This window comes from Hylobates moloch, unplaced genomic scaffold (genome assembly GCF_009828535.3).
Source record: "Hylobates moloch isolate HMO894 unplaced genomic scaffold, HMol_V3 SCAFFOLD_1, whole genome shotgun sequence".
NCBI lineage: Eukaryota > Metazoa > Chordata > Mammalia > Primates > Hylobatidae > Hylobates > Hylobates moloch.
Window position 1 is genome coordinate 10,744,591 of NW_026652276.1, and position 25,883 is coordinate 10,770,473.

Here is a 25,883-nt window from a genome sequence, read left to right on the forward strand (position 1 = left end):
TCTCCTCAGTTGGAACTCCCTGTAGGATTTTCTGGTGCTCCTTTCTCATCTCAGTTGCGGCTCCCTGTAGGATTTGCTGATGCTCCCTCTCTCCCCCTTTGGGACTCCCTGTAGGGTTTGCTGGTGCTCCCTTTGGCCCATCCCTAGATCATCTTTGCTCTGAGGAGGCCGAGAGAGCCTTGAGAAGGAAGGGCACCTTAACACCTGACCCACAAAAGGCTTTGACCCCCATTACAGGAGCCCACTGAAGGTCCTTGGCTCACCCCAGGGAGCTACCTTGAGAGGTCACTGTGAGAAAGATGGAAGTGTTTGGCCAATACCTCTCCCCCATTCTCACCCTCTCCAAACACACAGTCCTCCCAGTGCTCCCCCTGTGGCCTGTGGTCAGCCTCTTGGGGGTGTCCTTTTGGAAGGATGGAGACCAGCAGAGTATGAGCGGAGCCCTGGGATGCCACCAGGTTGCTGTCCCAATCTTGCACCTGGGATCGCAGAGCTGAGGGGTCCAGATGGGCAGCTTCCATCCCCCAGGATGCCCCTCAAAGCCAGGAACACATACAGTGTTACTGGAAAAAGGAGACTTACCCCAGACCCCAAGAGCGAGTTCTTGGATTTCATGTGGAAAACAGGGTGAGTCGCAGTGCATGGCAAAGATAAAACTGTTTATTAGAAACTACTCTGTTACAGAATAGGGTGTCCTCAGAAAGCAAGAGGAGGAATTCCTCTAACTTAAACATAACACTTGCTGACATGCGATGTTAAGGCTAAGAATAGTAGACTTTATAAACAAAGGCTTGTGATCAGCTTGTGACAGGCTATTAGCATTGTTATTTTCCTATGTAACTATTGATTTCAGCAAGAATTTATGACAGTACTATTACCTTTAAAGTGAAACTTATTCTCAAATGAAGGATGCTTTGTTCTTTAAATATCGGGACATTTTCAGACGTTCTGGGTCTCTAGCTAGCATCATTAACCCCTTCTTTGAACTACAAACATCTTGTGATGAAGGGTGTCTAACCCCCAAGGAATGTAACCCAGCAAGTTTGGCTTTATCTGGCCTTTATTCGAGGTGGAGTCACTCTGGTTAAGATGTCCCTGACAATAGGACACCAGGTGAGCTGATTCTAAGGCCAGCCTACAGCCTAGACCAAGAAATGATCCTTCAGTGAGCTGATCATGCCCCTGCATTCCAACCTGGGTGACAGAGCGAGACCCTCAAAAAAAAAAAAAAAAAAGAAAAAGAAATTACCCTTGATTTTATGTCTGATATTAACTAACCAAACAAGTTAATAAAATGGACAGCAAATTAGCCAAAATAAAATGCCAGTAGAATTAAAAACATGCCTTCGAGACCGAGGTGGGCAGATCATCTGAGGTCAGGAGTCCAAGACCAGCCTGACCAACATTGTGAAACCCCATCTCTACTAAAAATACAAAATTAGCCAGGCATGGTGGCACATGCCTGTAATCCCAGCTACTTGGGAGGCTGAGGCAGGAGAATCGCTTGAACCTGGGAGGTGGAGGTTGCAGTGAGCCAGATCGTGCCATTGTACTCCAGCCTGGGCGACAGGAGTGAAACTCTTTCTCAAAAGAAAAAAAGAAATCTAAAAACTGGAACCAATCTGAATGTCCATGAACAGGTGAGTAGATAAACACGCTATGGCATATTCACACAATGAAATACTTCTCAGAAATAAAGAGGAATAAACTATTGGTATGTATAGAAATATTATTTAGGTTTAAAATATTATGATGAGCGAAAGAAGCCAGGTAAAAAAGTCCAAACTGATTGAATCCATTTATGTTAGTTTCTAGAATAGACAAAATTATGTGTTTATGCATCTGCCATGACAGAAATCAAATCAGTCATTGCCTCGGGTGAAGGGGGATGGATACTCAAGAGGGCGCTGGTAGGTGGGGAGACTCGGTGGTGAGTCTTGGAGGTCTGGTGAAACAGGGAGGAGAAGGGGTAAGTCTGAGGACAGAAGAGAAGCGTCTTGGGGAATAAAATGTGATTTGATCCCTGGCAGCATCAAGGCCCACTTGGAGCCCATGGTCATGAATTTCAAGTGAGTCTGGCCTGCACTGCTGAGCCTCCCAAAGTTTAGCTGCACAAGTCCAAGTGCGCAGGAGGCAGAGAACTGGATTTGCCCCAGGGTTGTGGTTTTGCCAAATGAATGGGATGAAGGGAGATGGGCAAGGGAGTTGGAAGTTTCTTTCACCAAATTCATTACTAATTTCATGAGAACAAAACGATTCCTTTGCTTGTTCCCACAGAGAAAGCAACATCCCCAAATATGTATGAAACGCCGATCGCTAAAGGCACAAAACAGACACCATATGATCCTCTATTCCACTTCTCCTAGGCAGCTCTGTTCAGCTATGGGGGCTCACCTAGTTCCCCGCCAGTAGCCCAAGTCTCTTTCAGCAACTGCAGCCTTGGGAATCTTCTGTACATAATACCTCCCTGAGGTTGGTTTATCAGCACATTGAAAGCACCTCCTACCAGACACATAGAATGGAGCCCCGTTAGAAAAAAACAACTAAACTCCAATGTCGTCCTGCAGCAGACTGCAATCCACACACCAGTGTCCAGGGTGTAATCAGATTCTCCAGAATATGGTATACACAGTCCATTATTGACTGCTGGCAGTGGCAGGCAGGAGAAGGGCAGAACAGAGGAAGAGAACTCAGTCCCGAGGGGTGAGCTTCTTCTGGAGCTGGTCAGCCCAGACCCTTCATCCTGACCCCAATGGGAGACAAGTGGGCTTCTCCACCCATCTCCTTGATGCACTCCTCCGATGAGATCAGACACCCGCAGACCTGAACAGAACTCTTCTTTTTAAATTCTCAACCTCGAGGCTTGTCCTGGAGGAGTCTGAGCCTGGATCTCTCGCTCGGCTCTGCCGCTGGGACCAGCCTGGCTCTCTGACTTGGACACTTTCCTCCTTGCCGCTGGCGATTGGCACCTCCTTTCCTCCAGACTCTCAACAAACAGGTGCCTCCAGCTCCTCTGTCCTCCTCATTCGCTAGCTCGCAGCTCAGTTCCTCCTGGCTTCGGCCAGGAATGCATCTTGGGACATTGGCAAGGGCACTTTTCCAGTTCAAATCTCTGCTTCGACCCCCTGTGACTGGCTGAGGTGTAGTAAGTATATGCTGTGCTTGCACATGCAGAGGAGTTGCTGCCTGGGGATGGAGGGGCTTCCTGGTTTCCCGGCGAAGTCAGAGCCTGTAATAGCAGCCTGGAGCGCTGTCCTTCCTCTGATGGGTCATCGGGGGCTGCAGGCCTGGTTGACTCCAACATGGCCCTGAGCCTGGGGCCTTGGCAGGACAGGCTGCATGGCAGGTGTCCCCTGAGTCTCATGGCTGCCTTTACCTGGCAGTTTGGTTCCCTGGATCCTGGTCATTTACTTACTCTGTGACTGAGGGATGGCCTGGGTGCCAGGCTTCATGGCCAGTGGGAGGACAGCTGTCCTCAAGGGTGGGGGTGGGGAGGATGGAGACCAGGTTGTATCTGAAAAGCCAAGGACCTCTCATCTGGTCCTGTGCCCCTGGCACAGTGGACTGGAGAGACCAGACAGGCAGCTGCAGGAGGATGGGGCTTCCTGGACTTTCTTCTGCGCTTGGATGGATCACTATACTGGGACCAACCTATCTCAAGAATAACCAACTGGGCCGGGTACAGAGGCTCCCAGGACTTTGGGAGGTTGAGGTGGGCGGATCACTTGAAGTCAGAAGTTTGAGACCAGCCTGGCCAAAATGGTGAAACCCCGGCTCTACTAAAAATACAAAAATTAGCCAGATGTGGTGGCGTATGCTTGTAATCCCAGCTACTCGGGAGCCTGAGGCAGGAGAATTGCTTGAACCAGGGAGGTGGAGGTTGCAGTGAGCCGAGATTGAGCCTGGGTGACAGAGCAAGACTGTCTCAAATAAATAAATAAATAATAACCAATTGATTGATGTTTTTTTTTTTTTTTTTTGAGACAGGGTCTCCTTTTGTCACACAGGCTGGATTGCAGTGGCACGATCTCAGCTTACTGCAGCCTTGACCTCCCAGGCTCAAGTGATCCTCCCACCTCAGCCACCCAAATAGCTGGGACTACAGGTGCTAATTTTTGTATTTTTTTTTTTTGGTAGAAAAATACAAAATATGAGTTTTCGCCATGCTGGCCAGGCTGGTCTCTAATTCCTGTGCTCAAGTCACCTGCCTGCCTTGGCCCCCAAGAATGCTGGGATTGTAGGCGTGAGCCACTGCACCAGGCAATTGATGGTCTTGAGACAATGTTCAGAGCCAGGGTCTGAGCTCAGCCTGGTGAAGATGCTAGACTCTGCTGGAGCTTAGACAATAATACCCCAAAATGAAGGCCTCAGAAGGGAAAGTTTTCTGTGATCTTCTGCTGTAGCCGTACAAACTCAATCCTTTCCCAGGGTGCCATAGAAACCAGAACCCATTCTCCCCAAAGCTAGTCAGAAAACCTAAAAGTATTACTTGAATTTTCCCCCAGCCTTGTGTAAGAACTGGCCATAACAAAATGATCTGACCTACCTTGTTTGCAGTCAGTCATAAGACCCCCATTCCAGAGAATATCTTGCCCCATGCCCCAGAGGAAGGAATGCTGCTCAGAGAGGCCAAGAAGAATCTAGACAGACAGGCCTTGCCGGGTTCCCCACACAGTCTATCAGCGTTAGATCTGACCCTTTTGTCCAGTCCTATTTCTACGAGGCTGTCCATATTTGTTGAAACTAAGCATGAAGACAATTTCCTCTGTACCTCTGGGTCTTCGTTCTGAAGGCTCCCATGTATATACATTAATGTGTACGCCTTTCTCCTATTAATCAATTTGCCTCATGTGAGTTTTCAGTGAACCTTTAGGGGACAAAGGGCCTTGGCCCCTGCAACTTGGAGGCCCGGCCGCAGCCAGACTGTCCCCAAACTCACAGCCACAGCAGTCTTAGTTATTGCATGGTGATAGGAAATATACTTGCTCACTCTTCTTTCCAGCTCTAAACTTCCCTCTCGAAAGCCCCTATCAGGGGCTGTTGCTTGAAATCGACTGTACTTAAAATAGTCCTCTCCAGTGATCACATTTATACTCAGAGTATCACACTCACTCATGATACCACACTCTGAATACAATGGCCTAAGCCAAATCTTAACGTATCCCAAAGTGCTCCCGAGGGTGACAGGTCTACTCATTCATGAGAATCTGCAATGTGCTGGAAGGATTTGAGAAGAAAAAACCTGCTTCCTGCCTCCAGGACCTAACCACAGAGTAGTGGATGTGTCAACAGAACTGCACTCGGCAGGATGAAGATGGGGACTCTGGCATGTGGTCGTTTAGCATGTGCGGTTCCCACTCTTCAAGGGGGATCCCTGTGGCCCACGACGGGCAACGTGAGCCACAATGCAAGGCCAGTGTAGGAGAGATGAGCCCAGGTGACAGTGACTGTCTGGGAGGATGCTCTTGGGGTTTTGGTGGGATGGTTCTTTATTGTGTGGCCCGTCTTGTGCATTGCATTCTTGGCCTTCACTACTAACAGCCCACAGCATCCCCCAGTCACTGTGACAACCAGCAGTGCCCCACACATTTCTCTGGGGATGGGAGGCTAGTTTTCACCACTGCCCGGGGGATCCAACTGCCAGGATCTGCTGCAAGTCTGCCGCTTGAGGCAGCTGAGAGTTCTCTCTCCTGGCCACTTGAGCATTCATTCTGGTGAGGAGGTGGTGGTGGAGGAAAAAGGGGAGAAGCAGAGGGTGAGCACAGGTCCTGGTTGCAGACCCACAGCCAACTGGAGGGGGCATGTGCTGTTTTTAGCTGCCCAGCGTCCATTCCCATCTCTTTTGGTAACAGGTTACCCACACTGCAATTGGAGAATCATTTTCTTCCCTGCTCAGTGCTGTTTCTGTGGATTTTATCCTCATGTTCCAAAGGAGGCTGTGCAGCTCCAGCCTGGCCAATCAGCCCCCTGCATTTTCCTGGGCACAGTGATGGGTACCAGGAGGGACACAGGACCAAGTCAGAGCTGTGATGCCCTTTGCTGCGGGAGACGGGCCGGCTCACCCTCTCTGCTAGACTTGACCTCTGTAGACTGGGAGCTGTTGCTGCTGCAGCTAGGATGAAACTAACTCTGCCACAGAGAGAGGGAAATGGCCTATGCCCCTGGAGCAAGCCACATCTGAACCAGAACTCTCTCCTGACTTTTATAGGAGCTAATACATCCTCATTTTGCTGAAGCCTAGTTTGGGTTAGGTTGTCCAATATTTACAACGAAGGGGGACCTCAATATGCCAGAAAAAGGAAGTGTCTTCAGTCCAGAAGCTGCAGCCATGGAGTCCCCAGTCCCTTCCACCATGTCTATAGTTCTCTTCATTGTGACCTGCAGGACAGGACCACAGCACGACCCCATGCAACTCCCACACCTGTTTCAGAAAGGAAATTCTGGGACTGGGGGCGTGGGGAATGGGCTCCAACCTGGCCCATCCTGCCCAATCCCACCAGTGCTGTTGTGGGTAAACCAGCTCCCTGCCTTCCCAGTGGCTGCTCTGCTGGGTCCTGGTCTAACTAATTCTTAGAGGCATAGCAGGTCACCCGGGCATGGGCCTGTGGATGCCTCACAGGCATTCAGCATTGCCCTCCCTCCACCCCTACACCATATGCCGCTGCATGCAGGCTGACTCCCAGCCTCCCATCTGCATTTCTTTGCCTGGGGGCTTCCTTTCCAGAGGGGGACAAAAGTGTGGAGGAATTAACCACCTCCCTCCTCACAGACTTTCTCCCAGGCCAACAGGTTACGAATACCTCAGCTCCCTGTCTGGTGGGATGACTGTGCTGCATGGTGTGTGTTCTCCATTCTCCCATCCCACGATGCCGCAGCAGGATCAGGCTTCAGCTGCCCTCAGTGGCCACTGCATTAGGACTCACTAGTACTGGCTGTCCTCCCTTCTCTGGTGGTTCCTTTTTATTTTTATTTTTTTTTTGAGACAAGGTCTTGCTATGTCGTCCAGGCTGGGGTGCAGCGGCACAATCATAGCTCACTGCAGCCTTGACCTCCTGGGCTTAAGCCATCCTCCCGCCTTGGCCTCCTAAAGTCTTGGGATTATAGGCATGAGCCATCACACCCAGCCTCCTTCCCTCGTTGACACTCCTCTCCCCTACTGTTGTTTGCTGGGATCACCTTGAACTAAGATTTCAAATTGGCTATTCAGGAGCTAGAGGTAAAATCGCACCAGGCATTGGCTGGGTGTAGCCACATCACCAGCACTAACCACAAGGCTGCATGGCAGGCCGCTCCCCATCACAGGTGACCCTAAAAGAAGCTATTTCTAGAGACAGTGTTCCTGGGCACAGGGCCTCTGTCCTCTGGGGTGCAGGCCTGGAGGTGAACTGGCACATTCCTCCTATTCCCACTAACTGGGATTACCCTGGGACAGAGGTGCAGATGACTAACTACGTTAGCTATTGAGTTAAGCTTTATAATCCCTTCCTTTAGAGTGAGAAAATCTAAAACAAACACTGTGTTCTGTGAGTGTGTGCAGAGAAAACTGCTCCACCGAGGGTCTGTGGCCCTGAACAGGAATGACAGGCAACAATTCTGCTTTACCTGCAGCTCAGAAGGTCACTGGGGCCCCCAGACCTCCCTTCCTAGTCATTTGCCAAGTCCAACTTTTATGTCTCTAAGTGAAACATGCTAAAGAAACAGAATTCTTTTTTTTTTCTTTTTTTAAACTTTGGTGACAAGAGAGGTCCTTTGATGGAAACTGGATCTGTAAGAAAAACAAGGACAGAGCCAGTCAGCTTAGACAATACACTGTGTATTGTATCCTGGTGTCTTTCCAGTTTCACAGCCTCACAGGTGAGGGTTCAGCAGCTGTGATCCTTCCGTGGAGAAATAAATTATTTAGGATTCAAATTTCTTCCATTCCTTGCATCCACTCTTTCAGCCACACACCTCAGGCTGTAACGCCTTTTGCCAGGCGCCTGGCCAGGCTTGGCTCCTGCTCAGCTCATCGGTGCCAGCGCCTTCCCCGGGGGCCCCTGCAGCTATGATGGAGTCTCACTCCCCAAAGGCTACACTGCAGTGGTTTGACCACATTCAATACCCAAAACGGCTGGGAAAGAAGTCCTTTGCTTTTAGGGCCTCACCTTTGGCTGAGGAAGATGCCAAGGGAGAGGTTCACCAAACTTTAGGAAAGAAAATTCTAGAAGCATCTTTCCCCAAAAAGGAAAGATGTCACTGTCGTCAGATGGTTCTTCACTCTCTGGACAGGGAAGGACATCAAACTGCCTGTTGATTAAGAGCTGAGCCTACAAGCTCAGCACGACTTAATGTACCCCCACGATGCACCTCCATCGCCCTCCCCCACAGTGACTCTCATACAGGTTCCCCAGGCAGCTTTCATTGGCTAAAGTTCTTCCCTGGCCAGTTAAAAAGTAAGCTAATTTTTTTTTCTTTTTCTTTCTTTTTTTTTTTTGAGACAGAGTTTCGCTGTTGTTGCCCAGGCTGGAGTGCAATGGTGCGATCTTGGCTCACTGCAACCTCCGCCTCCTGGGTTCACGCCACTCTCCTGCCTCAGGCTCCCGAGTAGCTGGGACTACAGGTGCCCGCCACCACGCCCGGCTATTTTTTTTGTATTTTTAGTAGAGACGGGGTTTCACCGTGTTAGCCAGGATGGTCTTGATCTCCTGACCTCATGATCCACCCGCCTCGGCCTCCCAAAGTGCTGGGATTACAGGCGTGAGCCACCACACCCGGCCTTTTTTTCTTTTCTTTCTTGAGACAGGGTCTCATGAGTTCTGTCACCCAGGCTGGAGTGCAGTGGTGCAATTACAGCTCATTGCAACCTCCAGCTGCTGAGCTCATGCAATCCTTCCACCTCAGCCTCCAAAATAGCTGGGATTACAGGCGTGTACGACTATGCCTGGCTAATTTTTTAATCTTTTTTTCTTCTTCTTCCTCTTTTTTTTTTTTTTGTAGAGACAAGGTCTTGGTATGTTACCCAGGCTGGTCTCAAACTCCCAGGCTCAAGTTATCCTCCTGCCTGGGCCTCCCAATGGTCTAGAATTACAGGTTTGAGCCACTATTCCCAGCCAAAAAGTAAGCAAATTTAAAGAAAAATATTAAGTGATTTTACAGGTATCAAAAGTCAGTAAAATTAGGGGAACACTGATTTAACAAATGGTAATGATTATCATGATGATGATAATGGTGTTGATGACAACTACCTCCAAGGGTAATGGTTGTAAAAATTAATTGAAGGGATGTACAGAATTGCCAGGTGCAGGGCCTGGTGATAGAGATGGGTGGTGGTGGTGATGGTGGTGGTGATGATGATGGTGATGATGATGATGGTGATGATGGTGATGGTGAGGATGATGATGGTGATGATGGTGGTGGTGATGATGGTGGTGGTGGTGGTGATGATGATGGTGATAGTGATGATGGTGGTGATGATGGTGATGGTGATGATGGTGGTGGTGGTGATGATGATGGTGATGGTGGTGATGATGGTGGTGGTGTGTGAAGATGATGGTGATGGTGATGATGGTGATGATGGTGATGGTGATGATGATGATGGTGGTGGTGATGATGATGGTGATGATGATGATGATGGTGGTGGTGATGATGGTGATGGTGATGAGGATGGTGATGAGGATGATGGTGATAATGGTGATGGTGCTGACAGTGGTGGTAGTGGTGGTGATGTAGCTATTTGAGTGCTTATCCTGTGCCAGGAACTGTGCTAAGTGCTTTAGATGCATTTTTTCCACTCAATCCCCCCAACAATCCAATGAGATCTGTGCTATTATTATCTCCATTTAACGAAAAGAAAATGAGACATCAGGAGTTAGGGAACTTTCCCCAGGCCTCAGAAATACTGGGTGTTGAAGAGGCCTCTGACCTCAAGCCTGCCTGCCTCCAGAACTCCAGCTCACAACTAGTAGGTTCTGCTGCAAGGAATTTTGAAGAGAAAATGCTTTAACTTGGGTGCATTCGTCATGTTGCTAGTGGCCAGCATCCACCCATCCCTGTCACCAGGTCCTGTGCCCAGCACTTCTGCACATCCATCCCCTCAGTTAATCCTCAAAACCATTGCCCGTGGAGGTAGTTATTATTCTCCCCAATAGACATGTCACTGTCAGAGAAATTAAGAAACGTGTCTCTAACACCCAGCTATCAGGCAGCAGAGTCAAGAAATGGTCTGGCAGCTCTAACTCCAAAACTGGCATCCTTCCCACCACCTCCATGTTGACAACAGCAACAGGACACCCCAGCAGTGAGCTCTGTGCTCTAACACCTTATCTCACTTCTCCCAACAGGCTCAAGAGGAAGGTACTGTCATTTTCTCTATTTACAGATAAGGAAACTGCGGTTCTTGCCACTCAGGAAATGCCTCAGGAAATAGTATAGCAGCTAAGGAACTACTATGTCCTCTGCCACAGACATGGGACATGGCATCACAGAGCACATGAGGGGACGGTGAGCTCTCCCTGGAGTTTACCTTCTGGGTTTGGCTTTTGAGATATTCTGAACATCTTCTCCCAGCCCCATCACCTATCAACTCCTGGGGCTGGTGGAGGTCTGGAAGTGGGGTGAAATGCTTCTCATTACCTCCATGCTATCATCCCCATTGTCACTTATTAAGCATTTGCTAAGTGTGGACATGGCAAAGGGATCATTGTGGAAGTTCTTGGCGCCCCACCCAGACCCTCACACCTCACACCCAATGTCTTCAAGCCTCACAATAACCCTACAAGGTAGGTTCCATCATTTCACTCCATTGAGAGAGAGGAACCTTGGAAAATAATATATTACGCCCACTGCAAAGGCAAGGAAAACAGATTATCCCCTTTCTGGGCTGGTGCATCCACTGTCCAACTCCTGCAAGTCATGAATGTGCTGCTAACAGCTCAGAGCTGCCCCTTCTCTAGGGAAGTGCCCTCAGCCCAAAGGGAGCTGCTCTTTCCACAAAGACATGCAGTCCCTACCCAACCCTTAGAGCCAAGCACTGACAAGGAGGAGCACCAGAGGGCAAGCCTCTCCCCTCTGCTGAGACTAACTCTGTGTCATAATTCTTGTTCCAGGGCTCCCACAGGGTCAAGCTGAGGTCTGGCCTCCTCCCTCTCAGTTCCTTCCCTTGTCTCCTCTTGCCTCCCTCACTCCCTCACTCCCTGAGAGCACCTCCTCAATAAACCCTGTCCATCCAACCCCAGTCTCAGGCTTTGCTTCCAGGGGCGAGGGAAGATAGCTGCGTGAGCCATGCCCCTTGCCCTCAGGGATCTTGCAGGACAGCAGGGAGACAGGCCACAGGCAAACAACAGGATCATCCACAACACAGGAGGCACAGGTGGAGAGGACAGGGGTTGAGAAGATGGAAGACATCATTGAAGTTGGGAAGATGGAGAAAGGTTTCATGGAAGAAGGGGGCTTTATGGGTGATGGACTGGTACGACTGGGTAGGAGACAAGCTTTCAAGGCAGGGAGAAAGTTCCAAGAAAGGTCCAAGATGGGTAGGAATCTTTGCCCCCATCCCTCCCATTTCCTCTCAGCCAGGGTCCATGACCAGGGAAACCATCCCGGGGGAGAGGAGGTGGGGGCTGTGTTCAGATGATTATAATAACGAGTCTAGCATCATCTGAGAGCATCAGGTCTTCCCTAGAGGGCCATGCTGGCTGACCCTGAGGCCAGGAGGGAGTCACTCCACTGTCAAGCTTCCCTTGAGAGGCCGGGGCTTGGTCCACCTGAAGAGACCACCTCCATTGGAAGGGACAGAGCGCTCCACATACCTGCCAGATCGTGGGCCTAGGGGCTGGTTCACAAGGATTCAGTGATGTAGTAGGCCGCTCCTAGAGCCCCCAGAGCCACAGCCACAGTTCCGAGGGCTTGGAGGACACGCGTTACGATGACTGGAGGGTTTTCTTGAAGGTTTTCTGTAGAGCAAAGCAGAAGTGGGGGTGGTGGGAAGCTGGGCTTCGGTGCCTCTCTACGAGCAGGAGAAAGTGGAAATTATGTGGCCCCCTCAGGATTGCAGGAATACCCATCTTCCCCCTCTCCAAACTCCTCTTAGGAGAACACTGAATTCTTCCCATCCTTCCAACAAGTCTCTACCGAAAGACCCCTGAGGATCGGAGGGTGAGCTGGCCTGGGATGCCAGCTGCCCTGAACACTCAGAGGGGGACCAGGTTAGGAAGGTGGTCAAGTCCGCTGTGAGCCAGGCCTTGTGCTAAACGCCTCACATGCAGTGTCTTCTTCAAGCCTCACAACAACCCTATGAGGTAGGTTCTATCACTTCACTCCATTGAGAGAAAGGAACCTTGGGAAATAATATATTACACCCACACAAAGGCAAGGAAAACATGATTAAGGCAAGAATTGTGAGGAGGGCATTCAAAAAATGCAATACCCATTTTGATAAAAATCCTACAAAAATAGGGATTCTTGCTTAATGTGAATGTGGATTGAAAGCCAAGAGCCAACATTACACTCCATTGAGAAAAGCATGCGAGTGCTAAAATTGGAACAGAATTAAAACTACATGTCTTGCCCTGGCCAGATATGGTCCCTGTCTCTCCCTGCTCACTTTCCTGATTCTGAGCCTCACGCTTGCCTTTTCCTGCACCCAGATTGCTCCCACTTTTCATCTTAAGCCAGAGAGGGCTTCAAGATCCTTTTGAACTCGGCTCACATGCTGTTGACAGGAACCTTTCAGATTTTCCTGCTGGAGCCTGTTCCTGTTGGAACCTTTCAGGGGTTCCAGCTGGACCCTCTCCTAGAGGACACATGGCTCTTTGCATCTTGCATCTTGGTTTCTAAATGCATGGGTCTTAGCTCTCCATGCAGACTGCAACAATTTTAGGGGTAAAGTTCCCTGTTCTGGTTTCCCTCACAGTGCCCCATGTCCTCTGCATGGTAAGTTTCCCTCAGTAACACTTGCTGGTTTTAAAACGATATGAACCTGTGGCACGATTTGGCCGTGGATGGATGGAAGTACTAAGCGTGTGGGCGGGATGTAGCTAACGGTGGCAGGCAGAACTTTCCTTGATGGAGCTTACTGGGTGGTGGAGTATTTTTGGTTCCAAGCGTGTTCTCCCCACATGCCCCGGTGTCTATTTGCTTATCTCCATGTGTAGGAGAGATGGAGTTTTTCAGCTCCAGTAAGGAGAGGGGATTGGGTAGGGAAGAGGCTGGGAAGAGGAAGAGGAACAGGACGAGGATGGGGCTTGGGGGGGCTCAGCTCCTGGGGTGGGGGTATGAAGTCGCCAAGTGGAAGGGCCTCTTCCTTTGAGATCTGTGAGGCCCTCAGGTGGGGCGGACGGCGACCCCCCTCCCAGCCCGTGCATGTAACCTAGCAGCGCCAAAGATGGGAACATCTCCAGTCTGTTCCCTGCATGGATGGGGTCTTCGTATGAGGGCGGTGGCAGCCATGACACTGCTCCTGGTGGCTTTGTGGGAAGAGGAAGGAAGGACAGATACTATGAGTGATGTCATGGGGGCTGCCACCAACAGACCAGCCTGGGGACACATGTCCCCTATGGGGACCCCCAGAAAGAGCCTGGCACAGTCTGAAGGGGGCTGAGGTCTTGCTATTGTGTGGAGGAGGCATATGAGTTACAAGTAGTTTTTTATCATTAAATTCCGGGCGACATTCGTAGGCAGATCAGGAACCTAAGGCCTTTGCCTATGACACAGGCCACTGAGGGGCCACGGAGGTGCACAGCCAAACAGTGTTTAAACACAAAGCTCCTGAGCGACCCGGAATCTGTGAAGGGCTGAGAGGGACAGTGTTCTGAGGAGGGGCGGGCATCTCTGGAGAAAAGAAAAAGGAAGCCCCTGAGGAGGAGGAATCCCAGTAAGGAAGAAAACTGGCACCTCTCTGTACAGGCGGGGTGGGTACCCCAGGGGGTGGGGCCGGTCAGAAAGGGCCCTGCCTGCCAACGTCAGGGAAGTGGCCAAAGCAAAGAGGGAAAGGCTTTCCTTCAGCCTGGGATTCCCAAGAGGAAGTGATACATGACTGCTAATAAGGTCTGGGGGCAGAGCCTGGCCCTGGGAACCGTGTGCCCCGAGGCTCCAGCCCCTCGCGCTTGGAACCTGTAGAAGGTGAGCAGGTTGGGGAGTCCTCTCCCTGGTGCCATCTGCCAGTCCCAAGGCAGAAGGACATCGAAGATGCGGCTATGGCACAGCCCCAGACGACGCCAGCAAGCAGAGCTGCAGGGGCAAGTGGCACAGGAGCAGGAATGCGGGCCGGCGCGAGTCAGAGGCCCTGTGGGGACAGAAGGAGAGAGGTGAGGGAGGCACCTGCCCTGGGAGGCTGGGGCGGGGGGGCCTGGAACACAGTCTGAGAAGGCCCCCCCACAACAGCAGCAGCTGCAGGATTACCAGGGCGAACCCTGGATTTTTTCCAAGGCATCATTGAGGATTTGGGACTGAGTTACTCAAGGAAGGCAGTTCTCCCACAGAATGTTCTCTAACCAAACAGAAGAGAAGACTGACTGCATGGGAAAATGGCTGCTTTATGCTGGTGCTACCTGGGAGCAGCAACAAAAACAACGACGATGATGACGACGACGATGATGACGGAGGTGGTGCTGATGCTGTCATGGCTTACACCTTCAGGATGCTTTGCACTTAGCAGGCCCATCTCATTTAATTTCACAGTAATCCTGTAAAGGGGATACTGCTGGTCTTGTTTTACAAATAAGGAAACTGAGGCTCAGATAATTTAAGGGATGTGCCCTTATGGGGAGTGGATTGCAGAAGGTGGCTTTCTCAACTCAGGATTTCTCATGTTTAATTCAGTGAAAATGGAATTTCAGGTGACTGCCCACCTCAGGAGAGGCTGCACTGAGATTCCTGGAATTGGAGCTGCCACGTTGCATTGATCTAGAGCATACTGATCCATCCAGAAGACAACCACAGCTCTAGTTTCCAGTCCTGATCTTATCTTCTGTTTCTGTCCTCCTCTGGTATGGATCCCAGCAGAATGTAGATGATGCCCTCTGTGGTTGGGCAAGATAATTTCTGGCTGGATTATTCCCTCCTGTTTCCTATCTGTAGCCCTGCGGCTTCTTGACAGAGCTACAGATTCTTCTGACCCTAAGCTGCATGAAACAGGTGGTCAACCTGGCAGAGTCAGTACACTTTCTGCTTAGACTTGCCCACAACACGTACTTTCCCGGAATGAGGAGAGGGGATTCTAAAGGCAAGACTTGTCTTTTCTCTTTTTTTAGTTACAAAAAAGTTTTTAAATTGAGATATCATTTCCAGGCAATAAAATTCACCCTTTTAGAGTGCTCAGTGGTTTTTAGTATATTCACAAAGTTTTGTGACCATCACCGCTAATTTCAGAACATCTTCATTTCCCCAAAAAGAAACCCTATCTCCATGAGCGGTTACTCCCCATTCTCCCAGTTCCCCCAGTCCCTGGCAATACATTTGCCCATTCTGAACATTTCACGTAAATAGAATCATTCGATGTGTGGGTTTTTGGGAGACTGAATTCTTTCACTTAGCCAAATGTCTATAAGTTTCATCCATGCTGTACCATGTATCAGGACACTATCTCTTTTTATTGCCAAATAGTATTTCACCATACTCATTGTACTGTGATATTTCATACCACATTTTATTTATCCATTCATCAGCTGATGGACATTTGGGTTGTTCCCACTTTTTGGCTATTACAAATGCTGCTGCTTTGAGCATTTGTGTGCAAGTTTTGGTGTGCTTCTAATACGTTTAATAATATGCTTAATAATATGCTTCGAATTCTCTTGGATGTATACTGAGAAGTGGAATTGCTGGGTCATAAGTTAACTTCATGTTCCTCTGAGGAACCACCAGACTGTTTCCATACCAGCTGCACCATTTTACATTCCCACCTACAGTGTATGAGGATTCCAGCTTCTCTACATCCTCACCAACACTTGTTATTGTCCATTCTTCTGATTATACCCATCCTAGTGGAAGACTGGCATTTTCTTGAGCTACAATATTTCTGCACACAAAAAGGCTTGGATTTTAGGAAATGGCACGCTTCACTCGCAGGCCCTCATCCTGCATCTCCAGCATTCCTTTCTACTGCAGAGAATTCCTTTGGAAGAAGTATAGGGTATCCGTTGTAACCACTGTCGAGCCACCACCGTTTCTTGCTTTCTTGCTTTGCCTCTTCAATGGGCCAAATTCGTCTCTGAGTGTGAGTCACATGTGTTCATTAAAAGACTTGGGAATGGAAAGTTTTGCTTTCTACCAGTACTGAAGATACCAGTTCTGAAGACCGTAACCCAGAAATGTTTCAGTGGCTAATGATCACAATCTTTACAACATATAGTATGGTGCTCAAAATCAGTATCATATGTCAAGAAGGGACTGATTCCTGGCCATGGAAGGATCATTGGCATGGCATGCCTTGCATTTACCACTCTCATCTCCATCTCTTATTTAGTTTATGCCCACACAATCCCGGGGGGGTAAACTGTGGCCCAGGGAGTGTGGCCTGTTCAAGGATATGGAGCCATGGGCGCTGGCTCATGGCAGATCCAGGAGCTGCTCGGACAAAGATGTTCTTCCTCTTGTGGAGACTCCTAGGCCTCTTGGAATGGAAAGGTCAGTGCTGTGGTTTAGAGTGAGGGTTCTGGAGCCAGAATAGAGTGGGTTTCTCTTCTCAGGGCTACCAGTGTCTGCTCAAGAGCAACTTGTTTGACTCCTATGAGCCTCAGTTTACCCATCTATAAAATGGAGATGATATGGAAGAACTTTTATAGGATTGTCACATGTGAAAATTAAGACACCTGAGCTGAATGCTAGGTACACAGTAAACGCTTAGTGATAATGTTAGTTTGCGATCACCATTATTGTTAGTAGTATAAACCAGCCCACCTCCTGAACTCCACTTGAATTCCCTCTACACAATCCAATACTTATTCAGACATTGTTTGGCTCCCAAGAAGATGGGGAACCACTTTTCCTGACAGCCATTCCATTTTCAGACAGAGCTAATTGTTGGGAAGTTTTTTATGTTGAGCCGAAGTCTGTCTGTCGCTAATGTCTTCCATGGGTAAGGTTGCTAATTTAGCAAATAAAAATATAGGATGCCCATGCAATATTGGGGACACACATACTAAAAATATTATTTGTTGTTTACTAAAATTAAAATTTAACTGACAGTCTTGTATTTTGTCTGGCTATCCTATCCATGGGCCTGTATTTGTCTGTTTTCACACTGCTGATAAAGACATATCTGAGAAAATAAAGAGGTTTGTTGAACTTACAGTTCCACGTGGCTAGGGAGGCCTCACAATCATGGTGGAAGGTGAAAGGCACATCTCACATGGTGGCAGACAAGAGAAGAGAGCTTGTGCAGGGAAACTCCCTTTTTTAAAACCATTAGATCTCATGAAACTTATTCATTATCATGAGAACACCACAGAATAACCCACCCCCGTGATTCAATCACTTCCCACTGGGTCCTTCCCACAACACCTGGGAATTCAAGAAGAGATTTGGGTGGGGACACAGCCAAACCATATCAGGCCCTTAGACCTCTGAGGACAATAAGGAACAAGTCTATTTACATCTTCCACCTGACAGACAGACATCCTCCAATTCCTTCAATTGACTGTCATACACTAAATGGCCTCCCTGATCCTTCTCATCCTCCATCAACCCAGACTATCTTCCTTGGACTAGTTTGTCAGGCATCTTTTACAGCCCAAAAGGATAGCTTGATGAGGATAGAATAAAGCAGTATCATCACCTCCCTTATTCTAAACCATATACTTCTATTAATGCATCCTTGGTTTTTATTTTTTAGCAGTTGCATGGCACTACTGATTCCTAGTGAGCAAGTATTACTACAGAACCAAGTTAAATGTTTATATGTATGTGTGGCTGTCTTCAGTGAATGAGACTCAGGATGATGAAAAATGACAAAACCCAGGAATCCTGGTCTCTTGGGTAGAAACAAACAAAAAAAACCCTTCACACTCTACAGCACAGCTCCAGGATACACGTTAACCATGCATCAGTATCCTACAAGAACCAGCCTTTGGGATGACCCAGAACTCCATCAGCAGGAAGGCTGAAACTGCTGAAGCTAGAAGACAGCTCACCTGCTTTCCTGGATTGAGGGGCTGCCTTCACGTTAGCATCTGGAGATAATAGGCAGTGAGAGGAGCGGCGGATTTTGGGTGCTGGAAGAGCTTGGGATGCTGGCTGCCGGGAGGTGGTTTCAAGGCTGGACTGCTGTGGCGTGGATTCAAGGCTAAGCTGCTGTGGCGTGGATTCAGGGCTAGGCTGCTGTGGCGTGGATTCAGGACTAGGCTGCTGTGGCGTGGATTCAGGGGTAGGCTGCTGAGAGGTGGAATTGGAGCTAGCATGCTGGGAGGTAGAGTCTCGGTGGCGTCTGGCCTCTGACCTTTTCTTCTTGACCTTCTTCATGGTGGATCCTTCCAACCTAAACGTGGACCTACATGGAGCTGCGTGATCTCCCGGCTCCCTCCTGGAGGGGCCGTTTGCCCTTTGCCCTAGGGGCCTGGCTCTGGCCTCCAGCTGGACCCAGGCCCCACAGAGAACAGTGATCCACACCTCCTGTGAGGTCATAAAAGCCAGGGTGGCTCCTATGGCAGGGCTGCAGGGACAGTCTTCTCCGCAGACACCAGCCTGGCGTCTTCCCTCATCCCAGGCTGCCAGGCTAGGCAGGGGGCAGCGGCTGCCCTGGTCCTCACAGCCCTGGCTGCAGGGCCGGTGACAGCCAGATCCTCATGCTTCTGCGACCAGAGCACTGCCTTCAGGCACCTCTCTGCTGGCGTGTTCCTGGGTCCATGTGAGCTACCTGTTTTGCTCTCAGATACCCTGGATGTGACGCTCAGCTCTGTCACTGGCTTCCACATACCCCGTACTCCTACACCTCAAAAATCCATGCTCCCCACGCATTCATCTTCAGGTCAGCTTCCTGAAGATTTGGAGCTTCTTCGAAGGCTTTACCATGGCCCAGAGCCTGCTACCAACTCAGAGTAGCTTACCCCTTCCCCCAAAGCCTGCCCTCCCCCACTGTGGGAGGGGAGTTTGGGGGTTGACCTGACTTCTATAAGAACCTTTGCATTTGGCAAATAATTTTCCCTGAGAACATAACAGCTGTTCAGAAAACTAACATCCGTCTCAAACTCGTGACAATGGCAACCACAGACTATCTCCCAAACCCCAACTGGCTGGGTTAAGCAGGTGACTGAATCTTTCTCTAAATTAATTAATTTGATATGCTCATTAAATGTGATTTTTATTTTAGGACGGAAGAAGGAAAAGTGTTTTTAAAAGACAATCTAAAGCTCATACGGTGACTGCAACATAAAATGTGTTCACCTTAGGAGACTGCTTTCCCCGCGAGTGCGTCACAGGTGGGTGAGTGTGGGACTGGCGAGCACAGGAGCTCCTGCCCCAGGGGAAGGTTTAGAGCAGATCCACGCAGATGAAAAGGGCTTCGGTCATGCCTGTAATCCCAGCACTTTGGGAGGCCGAGGCGGGCGGATCATGAGGTCAGGAGATTGAGACCATCCTGGCTAACACGGTGAAATCCCATCTCTGCTAAAAATACAAAAAATTAGCCGGGTGTGGTGGTGGCCACCTGTAGTCCCAGCTACTCAGGAGGCTGAGGCAGGAGAATGGTGTGAACCTGGGAGGTGGAGCTTGCAGTGAGCCGAGATCGCGCCACTGCACTCCAGCCTGGGCGACAGAGCGAGACTCCATCTCAAAAAAAAAAAAAAGAAAACAGGGCTTCAGGCCACACAAAGCCAGACCCGAAGTGAACTCTGAAATGACAGGACATAGTTTAGGGCTTCTAGAGCCTAAAAGACCTTAATGATGACCTTTTCTCAGCACACTGAGGTTTAGCGAAGTTAAGTTACTTTCCCAGGGTCACGCAGCTGGCTGGGGGCATCGGCAGGACTAAATTCCAGTTTGGGGCTCATTATTTTCATGATCCCAGAAAACAATAGGGAGTCAGATAATTATACAGGCTTTGCAAATAATGAATTAAAAAGTCCCCCAGTGGCCTGGCACGGTGGCTCACACCTATAATCCCAGCACTTTGGGAGGCCGAGGCAGGCAGATCATGAGGTCAAGAGATCGAGACCATCCTGGCCAACATGGTGAAAACCCGTCTCTACTAAAAATACGAAAATTAGCTGGGCATGGTGCTGCATGCCTGTAGTCCCAGGTACTTGGGAGGCTGAGGCAGGAGAATCGCTTGAACATGTGAGGTGGAGGTTATAGTGAGCTGAGATTGTGCCACTGCCCTCCAGCCTGACGACAGACTGAGACTCGTCTCAAAAAAAAAAAAAAAAAAAAAAAAAAAGGAAAAGAAAAAGGCCCTGAGTGAGAAGATAGAAGAAAACAAAGGCAGGAAGGATCAGAAGTGAAGGCAAGCTCAGCTCAAGAGTGTTGGGTTGTGTTTGGTTGACCTTGGCCTAAGGAGGCTCTGGGAGCAGGTGAATCTATATGAAGGTGGTAATTCCCTGAAGCCAAGAGCAATGGAACCCTTGAGCGGACTCCATTTAGAATCAGAGAGACTGGAAACCCAGGCCAGGAACCCTGTTGGGATCTAGCAGACAGGTCAGGAACTACTGAGGCATTCATCTCTGCAAAGTTGGATTTTCAGGTACCAATGGGCTTTGGCTGAGGGCCTCAACCTGGTTTAAATCAGTGTTTTTCAACCTCAGCCCTGTTGACATTTTTGGGCTGAGTAATTCTTTGTTGTGGGGGGTCATCCTGTATATTGTAGGAAGTTTACCAGATCCCTGGTCTTTACCCCGTCTTTACTCCCCACTACCCCAGGACAACCCAAAATATCTCCAGATATTGCTAAATGTCCCCTAGAGATGGGGTGGGTGTGTGTGTGTCAAAATTGCCCCTGGTTGTGCCACGTTGGTGTAAATGAATCAGATAGGAGCAGACACATATAGGTAGAACTTCCTGGTAGCAATGAAAGAAATCTTCCATTTTACCAGAAGGAGCCAAACAGGGCACAGGGAATGGGTCTCTGTCTTCCAGTAGAAAGACAGAGGAAGCACAGAGGGCAGGCCTAGGAAGAAGTGGGGAATTTCTCTGTGGCAGCAGCAAAAATATATGTGAATTCTTTAGTAAGAGTAGTCCCAAGAAGCAGAGAGACGGCACCTGTGGAAAGAGGTTGTCCCAGAAGATTGAGGAAGAATGGTCCCTCAATAGCTCTTTGCTAGAACGTCTTCCCTGCACCCCCTGCCTTCTTCTTCTTCTTCTTTTGTTTTTGTTTTCAGAGTCTCACTCTCTCTCCAGGAGTGCAGTGGCCCAATTTTGGCTCACTGCAACCTCTACCTCCTAGGTTCAACTGATTCTCCTGCCTCAGCCTCCTGAGTAGCTTACAGGCATGCTCCAGCCTCCTGAGTAGATTACAGACATGTGCCACCACGCCTGGCTAATTTTTATAGTTTTAGTAGAAAGAGGGTTTCGCTCTGTTGGCCAGGCTGGTCTCGAACTCCTGACCTCAAGTGATCTGCCTGCCTTGGCCTCCCTAAGTGTTGGGATTACAGGCATGAGCCATTGCACCTGGCCCCTCTGCCTTCTGCTTGAGCACCTGTTCCTAGTCAGGAAGCCTGGCTCTTCCATAATATAGTCACAGCCCACTGCCCAGAGCTGATCAGCCACCACTACTACCTGTGTCCAGCTCTAGCCAACCATGAACACCAGAGGTGTCCTGAAAAGGCTGAACATTCCTGCATTTTCAGAAGCCCTTCTCCTCTACACCCCTCTCTGCACCTCTCCCAAAACATTTTCTGGTCAAGCCCTATCTCAAGTGGATCCATCTTTTCATAAAGCCTTTCTAAGCTGTGGTTCATGCCTGCAATCCCAGCACTTTGGGAGGCTGAGGCAGGCGGATCACCTGAGGTTCGGAGTTTGAGACCAGCCTGGCCAACATGGCGAAATCCTGTCTCTACTAAAAATACAAAAAAATAAGCTGGGCATGGTGGCACACACCTGTGGTCCCAGCTACTCAGGAGGCTAAGGCAGGAGAATTGCTTGAACCCAGGAGGTGGAGGTTGCAGTGAGCGGAGATCACGCCACTGCACTCCAGCCTGGGCCACAGACCGAGACTCCATCTCAAAAAAAAAAAAAAAAAAAAAAAGCCTTTCTTGAGATCTCCAACTGGAAGCCATCCTTCCCTCGCTGTTGAGCTCCAGGGTACCTCTTTGTATGAGACTGGTCATATTCTGAATGGCATTAGAATTATTTCTGTCTTTGTCTTCCCTCTCATTCCCCAACCCCAGATGCTGGAAACCTCAGAAGGCCACAGTCCAGAGTAGGGGCTCAATGCAAGCTGCTGGAACTGAATAAAGGTGAAGGTAGGAGGACGGAGAAAGCAGGAAGCTGTGACAGTAGGAAGCTGTGATGGGGGCAGGTGGGCATGGGTGGTGGGGGATCAGGTACCTCCACCAAGGCTTCATCACCAAGGGGTTACTTTCAGAAATGGACTGGGACTTCTCTGGCCTTGGCTGAGGATCACAGTTGGACTAGTCCATGGGCAACAGAGTTTCCTAACCAGGGATGCCAGTCATGTGAAAATGCAGTAGACTAGGTAGGGGAAGGGAATTGGAAATCAGATAGTCAGAATAAGGTCTCGATGGGGTGAAAATTTCCTCCCAGAAGGTCTCTGATGGTTCTGGTTTCCTGGGCACCCAGAATAAGTGTGTCACCATTTGTCCTGAAGCTGACATCTCTGAGCTGGACGGCACCCTGGACATCAACTGGCCCTTCACCTTCACATCACACAGGAGGGACCCTGGTCCATAGAGAGGACACCTGCTCTGGTCACCAGCTGAAGGGTGGCAGACCTTGGGTACCTGAGCTTTGGACTCTGCCACACACAGCACTTCCTCAGTCCCTCCTGCTGCCCCTGGCAGGGTGGAGCTGGCAGGTAGGTACGGGACTGGGCGCTCCCTCAAGAGCTCACTGCCCAGGGACCTTAGACTGACAAATTAATCCCGTGGACCACAGGCCTGGTCTCAGTAACAGGAAGCGTCTCAAGGGTTGCGAAGGAGAATCCTGAAGTCGGCCAGCTAGTCTAGTGGAGTTCCACCTGAGAGGGTTGCCATGAGGATCCAGGTGAAAAGCCCTTAGAACAGCGCCTGACTCACAAGAGGCGTGCTTTTAGTGTTATTATTCTTCCCTGGAGAAGACTAAAGAAGCAAGCAAGGGAGAGGAGGATGTGGAGAGGAGGGAGTGGGGCCCCGTTTCTACAAAACCCAAATCAATACCTGACAAAAGCGTGACCCCAAGTCATGAGAACCGATGCCCCAATTTGTAGGTGGGGCCAGTGAGTGGGGATCGTAGCCCTCCGAATTAATTCGAACACTTCTGACGCCGAGATTGCCCCAGTGAGCACACCAGGAGGAACTCCAGTTCCTTCCCACCCAAAACAGTACCCAAAACTACTGGAGGCGCTAGGAGAGAGGCTGTGACTCCGGGGCTTTGTCCTCTACTCCGCGGGGCGGCAGGGTCGGGGTCCAGGGCTGCGTGTTTGAGCGTTCTCCGCCCAGGGGCTCCCCCCTCCCCGCGCCGACCCCTCACCATCGGTCTGCGTCTCCCGATCCACCAGGGAGACCCTGTGCGCTTGGCTGGCGGCGCGCTGGACGTCCAGGGTGCCTCGGGGCAGAACACGGCCGTGTGCACCTCGACGGCGGGGCTGTGCGGCGCGAGGACTCGGCTGAGCAGGGCCTCCATGCGGCGGCGCGCCTCGGCCTCCTCCTCCTGCCGCGGCTGCACCACGATCCCCACGAGCGCGGCGGGCGGACGTCGGTCCCGGGCGCGCAGCTGTTGCAGGAGCAGCTGCAGCCGCGGCAGCTGCGTGAGGAGCGCGGACGCGCGGCACAGCACCAGGAGCAGCTGCGCGCCCCGCTCCGGCGGGTGCTGCGGGGCCCCGCGTCCAGACGCTGTGCCCTCCGCCGCGGAGGTGGAGGTCCCAGGAGGAGCCGCTGGGGTCCCATGAGGAGCCCCAGGAGCCTCGCGCGGGTCCTCGGCCTTGGGCCCGGAGCGCCGCGGTTTCTTGGTGAAGCGCTTGGACTTCGTGGCCGGGCAGTCGTCGCAGTTCATTGAGCTGTCACCCGAGCGCTTGGGCCGCTGCGCGGTGCAGTTACTGGCGCTGGTGTGGCCGCTCATGGCTCGGGCGGACGAGGGCCTGGGGAGCTGATCGGCTGCGGCGTCTCCTGGAAAGCTCTGCCGGCTCAGGCCGTCCTCATCCTGCTTTCAGGGCTCGCTGATCAGCAGCACCTGGCCGTGGCCCTCGACAGACTGGGCCGGAGCCTGTGGCTGCTCCTCCGCCTTCCTCTCCGGGGGTGCCCTGCAGGGCTGGGCCCCAGGCCGCTGCTCCATGTTCCGTCCGACTCCCTCTCCCCTCTGGACTTGGGCCTCCGTTGGGAGGGAAAAGCTGCCCTTCTCCGGAGCATGTCACAATACCCATGAGCCCTACCTTTTCCTGTCGTGGCCAAGCGCCTCCGCCCCGCTATTCCTTGGAAATCTAATATATAGGAAGTTGCTGTTGGACGCTGGTAAAACGCCGACCGTGTTCAGTTTCTCCATTTTCTACTTTTGTGGTTTCAAAAGGTGCACCCTTTTATACCATGGATAAATCTTCGTCCCCAAGGCTCTAAGTAAGGCGAGTTTTTATGCACCCGGGGCATTTAAAAAGCAGTGGACCAGATCTCACTGCACCCGCAATGCGAAGAAGAGTGGCGGCCTGGGTGGCTGGGCCCCGGCTCGGCAAGTCGGCTCTCTGGGTGATTCGGGCGCAGGAGTCTTGCGCTATTACTATATAAACGGGTGGTGTTGCCCGAGATGATTTTGGGCCCCCTCAGTTCCAGGCTTCTGTGGGTACCAGCGGCCTGTCAAAACCCCAGGAAAGGTCCTTAGAAAAACAAGACAAAAAGCATAGAACTCCTTTGCTGCCCAGCACGCGGGGTGAGCAGAGTGGCAGGAGGAGGCAGTACAGAGGGAACCAGGATGGTCACAGAGACTGGAAACCCAACGGTGGGGAAAGTTGTTCCCTTTGTTATTTTTCTTAAAATGAGCTTTACCAAGTTATGCTAAATTATTTTTTTAAATATAAACATAAAAGACTCTGAAAAGCAGGGTATCAAACAGAAAACTCTGAGCTAGAATCCTGCTAAAAACTCCAGGATTCTCGGGCGCGGTGGCTCACACCTATAAGCCCAGCAGTTTGGGAGGCAGAGGTGGGAGGATTACTTGAGGCCAGGAGTTCAAGAACAGTCTAAGCAATATAGTGAGACTCCCCATCTCTACTAAAAATACAAAAGTTACTCGAGCCGGGTGGTGCGCCTGTAGTCCTAGCTGTTCCCCAGGCAGAGTCAGGAGAATCGCTTGAACTGGGGAGGCAGAGGCTGCAGTGAGCCAAGATCATGCCACTGCACTACAGCCTGGGCAACAGAGTGAGCCTAAGTCTCAAAAACAAGACTAAACTAAACAAGTCTGCTGGAGTGCAGTGGCGTGATCTTGGCACACTTTGAGCTCCACTCCCCAGGTTCAAGTGATCCTCCTGCCTCAGCCTCCCAAGTAGCTGGGACTACAGATGCCTGCCACTCCAGCCTGGGCAGACTTGGTCTAAAAAAAAAAAAAAAAAAGAAAGATGGATGCTAGACTTTTATCCAAGATAAATCAGACCTGCCAACTTCACCATACAGGAATTGGCCTTTCCACAGGTTTACCCTAGTGTGGGAGTCTCAAGATTGAGATTACCAGGGGAGGTAGGAGGCCCTACCTGGGCTGGGGCTTGCTCTTTGCCTTCTCTAAACCAGCTTTTATCAAAATGTCCCAAACTGGGGAGTACCAGGAAGGAATAGAGGTTC

The 25,883-nt window shown here is 50.4% G+C and overlaps 1 protein-coding gene and 1 pseudogene across 3 annotated transcripts; one reads left to right on the plus strand and one right to left on the minus strand.

Annotated features, from left to right (window-relative positions):
- Positions 1-7,703: 7,703 nt before the first annotated feature.
- On the minus strand, positions 7,704-18,546 carry SPATA3 (spermatogenesis associated 3). 3 transcript variants are annotated; one of them, XM_032753305.2, is made up of 4 exons: positions 18,108-18,539; positions 14,089-14,260; positions 11,787-11,930; positions 7,704-7,765 (listed from the first exon to the last, which is right to left on the minus strand). In XM_032753305.2, exons 1-3 carry the CDS (start codon positions 18,433-18,435, stop codon positions 11,825-11,827), a joined length of 606 nt encoding a protein of 201 aa, XP_032609196.1. In that variant the 5' UTR covers positions 18,436-18,539; the 3' UTR covers positions 7,704-7,765; positions 11,787-11,824. The 3 variants fall into 3 exon arrangements, with proteins under 3 accessions (XP_032609196.1, XP_058302572.1, XP_058302551.1); XM_058446589.1 differs by lacking the exon at positions 7,704-7,765 and having other exon boundaries at positions 11,800-11,983; positions 18,108-18,545; XM_058446568.1 differs by lacking the exons at positions 7,704-7,765; positions 11,787-11,930 and adding an exon at positions 13,605-13,806 and having other exon boundaries at positions 18,108-18,546.
- Positions 18,547-18,691: 145 nt separating this feature from the next.
- On the plus strand, positions 18,692-24,517 carry LOC116809439 (uncharacterized; annotated as a pseudogene).
- The last annotated feature ends 1,366 nt before the right edge of the window (positions 24,518-25,883 follow it).

What these genes read in the sequence shown, in the direction of transcription:
- SPATA3 (XM_058446568.1), bottom strand. Translation starts at nt 18,435, where the DNA reads ATGAAGAAGGTCAAGAAGAAAAGGTCAGAGGCCAGACGCCACCGAGAC. An exon ending in CCCTCAATCCAGGAAAGCAG is followed by an intron (nt 14,261 to 18,107) that starts GTGAGCTGTCTT and finishes CTGTCCCCACAG; the next exon opens with GGCCTCTGACTCGCGCCGGC. An exon ending in AACCTGCTCACCTTCTACAG is followed by an intron (nt 13,807 to 14,088) that starts GTTCCAAGCGCG and finishes TCTTTTCTCCAG; the next exon opens with AGATGCCCGCCCCTCCTCAG.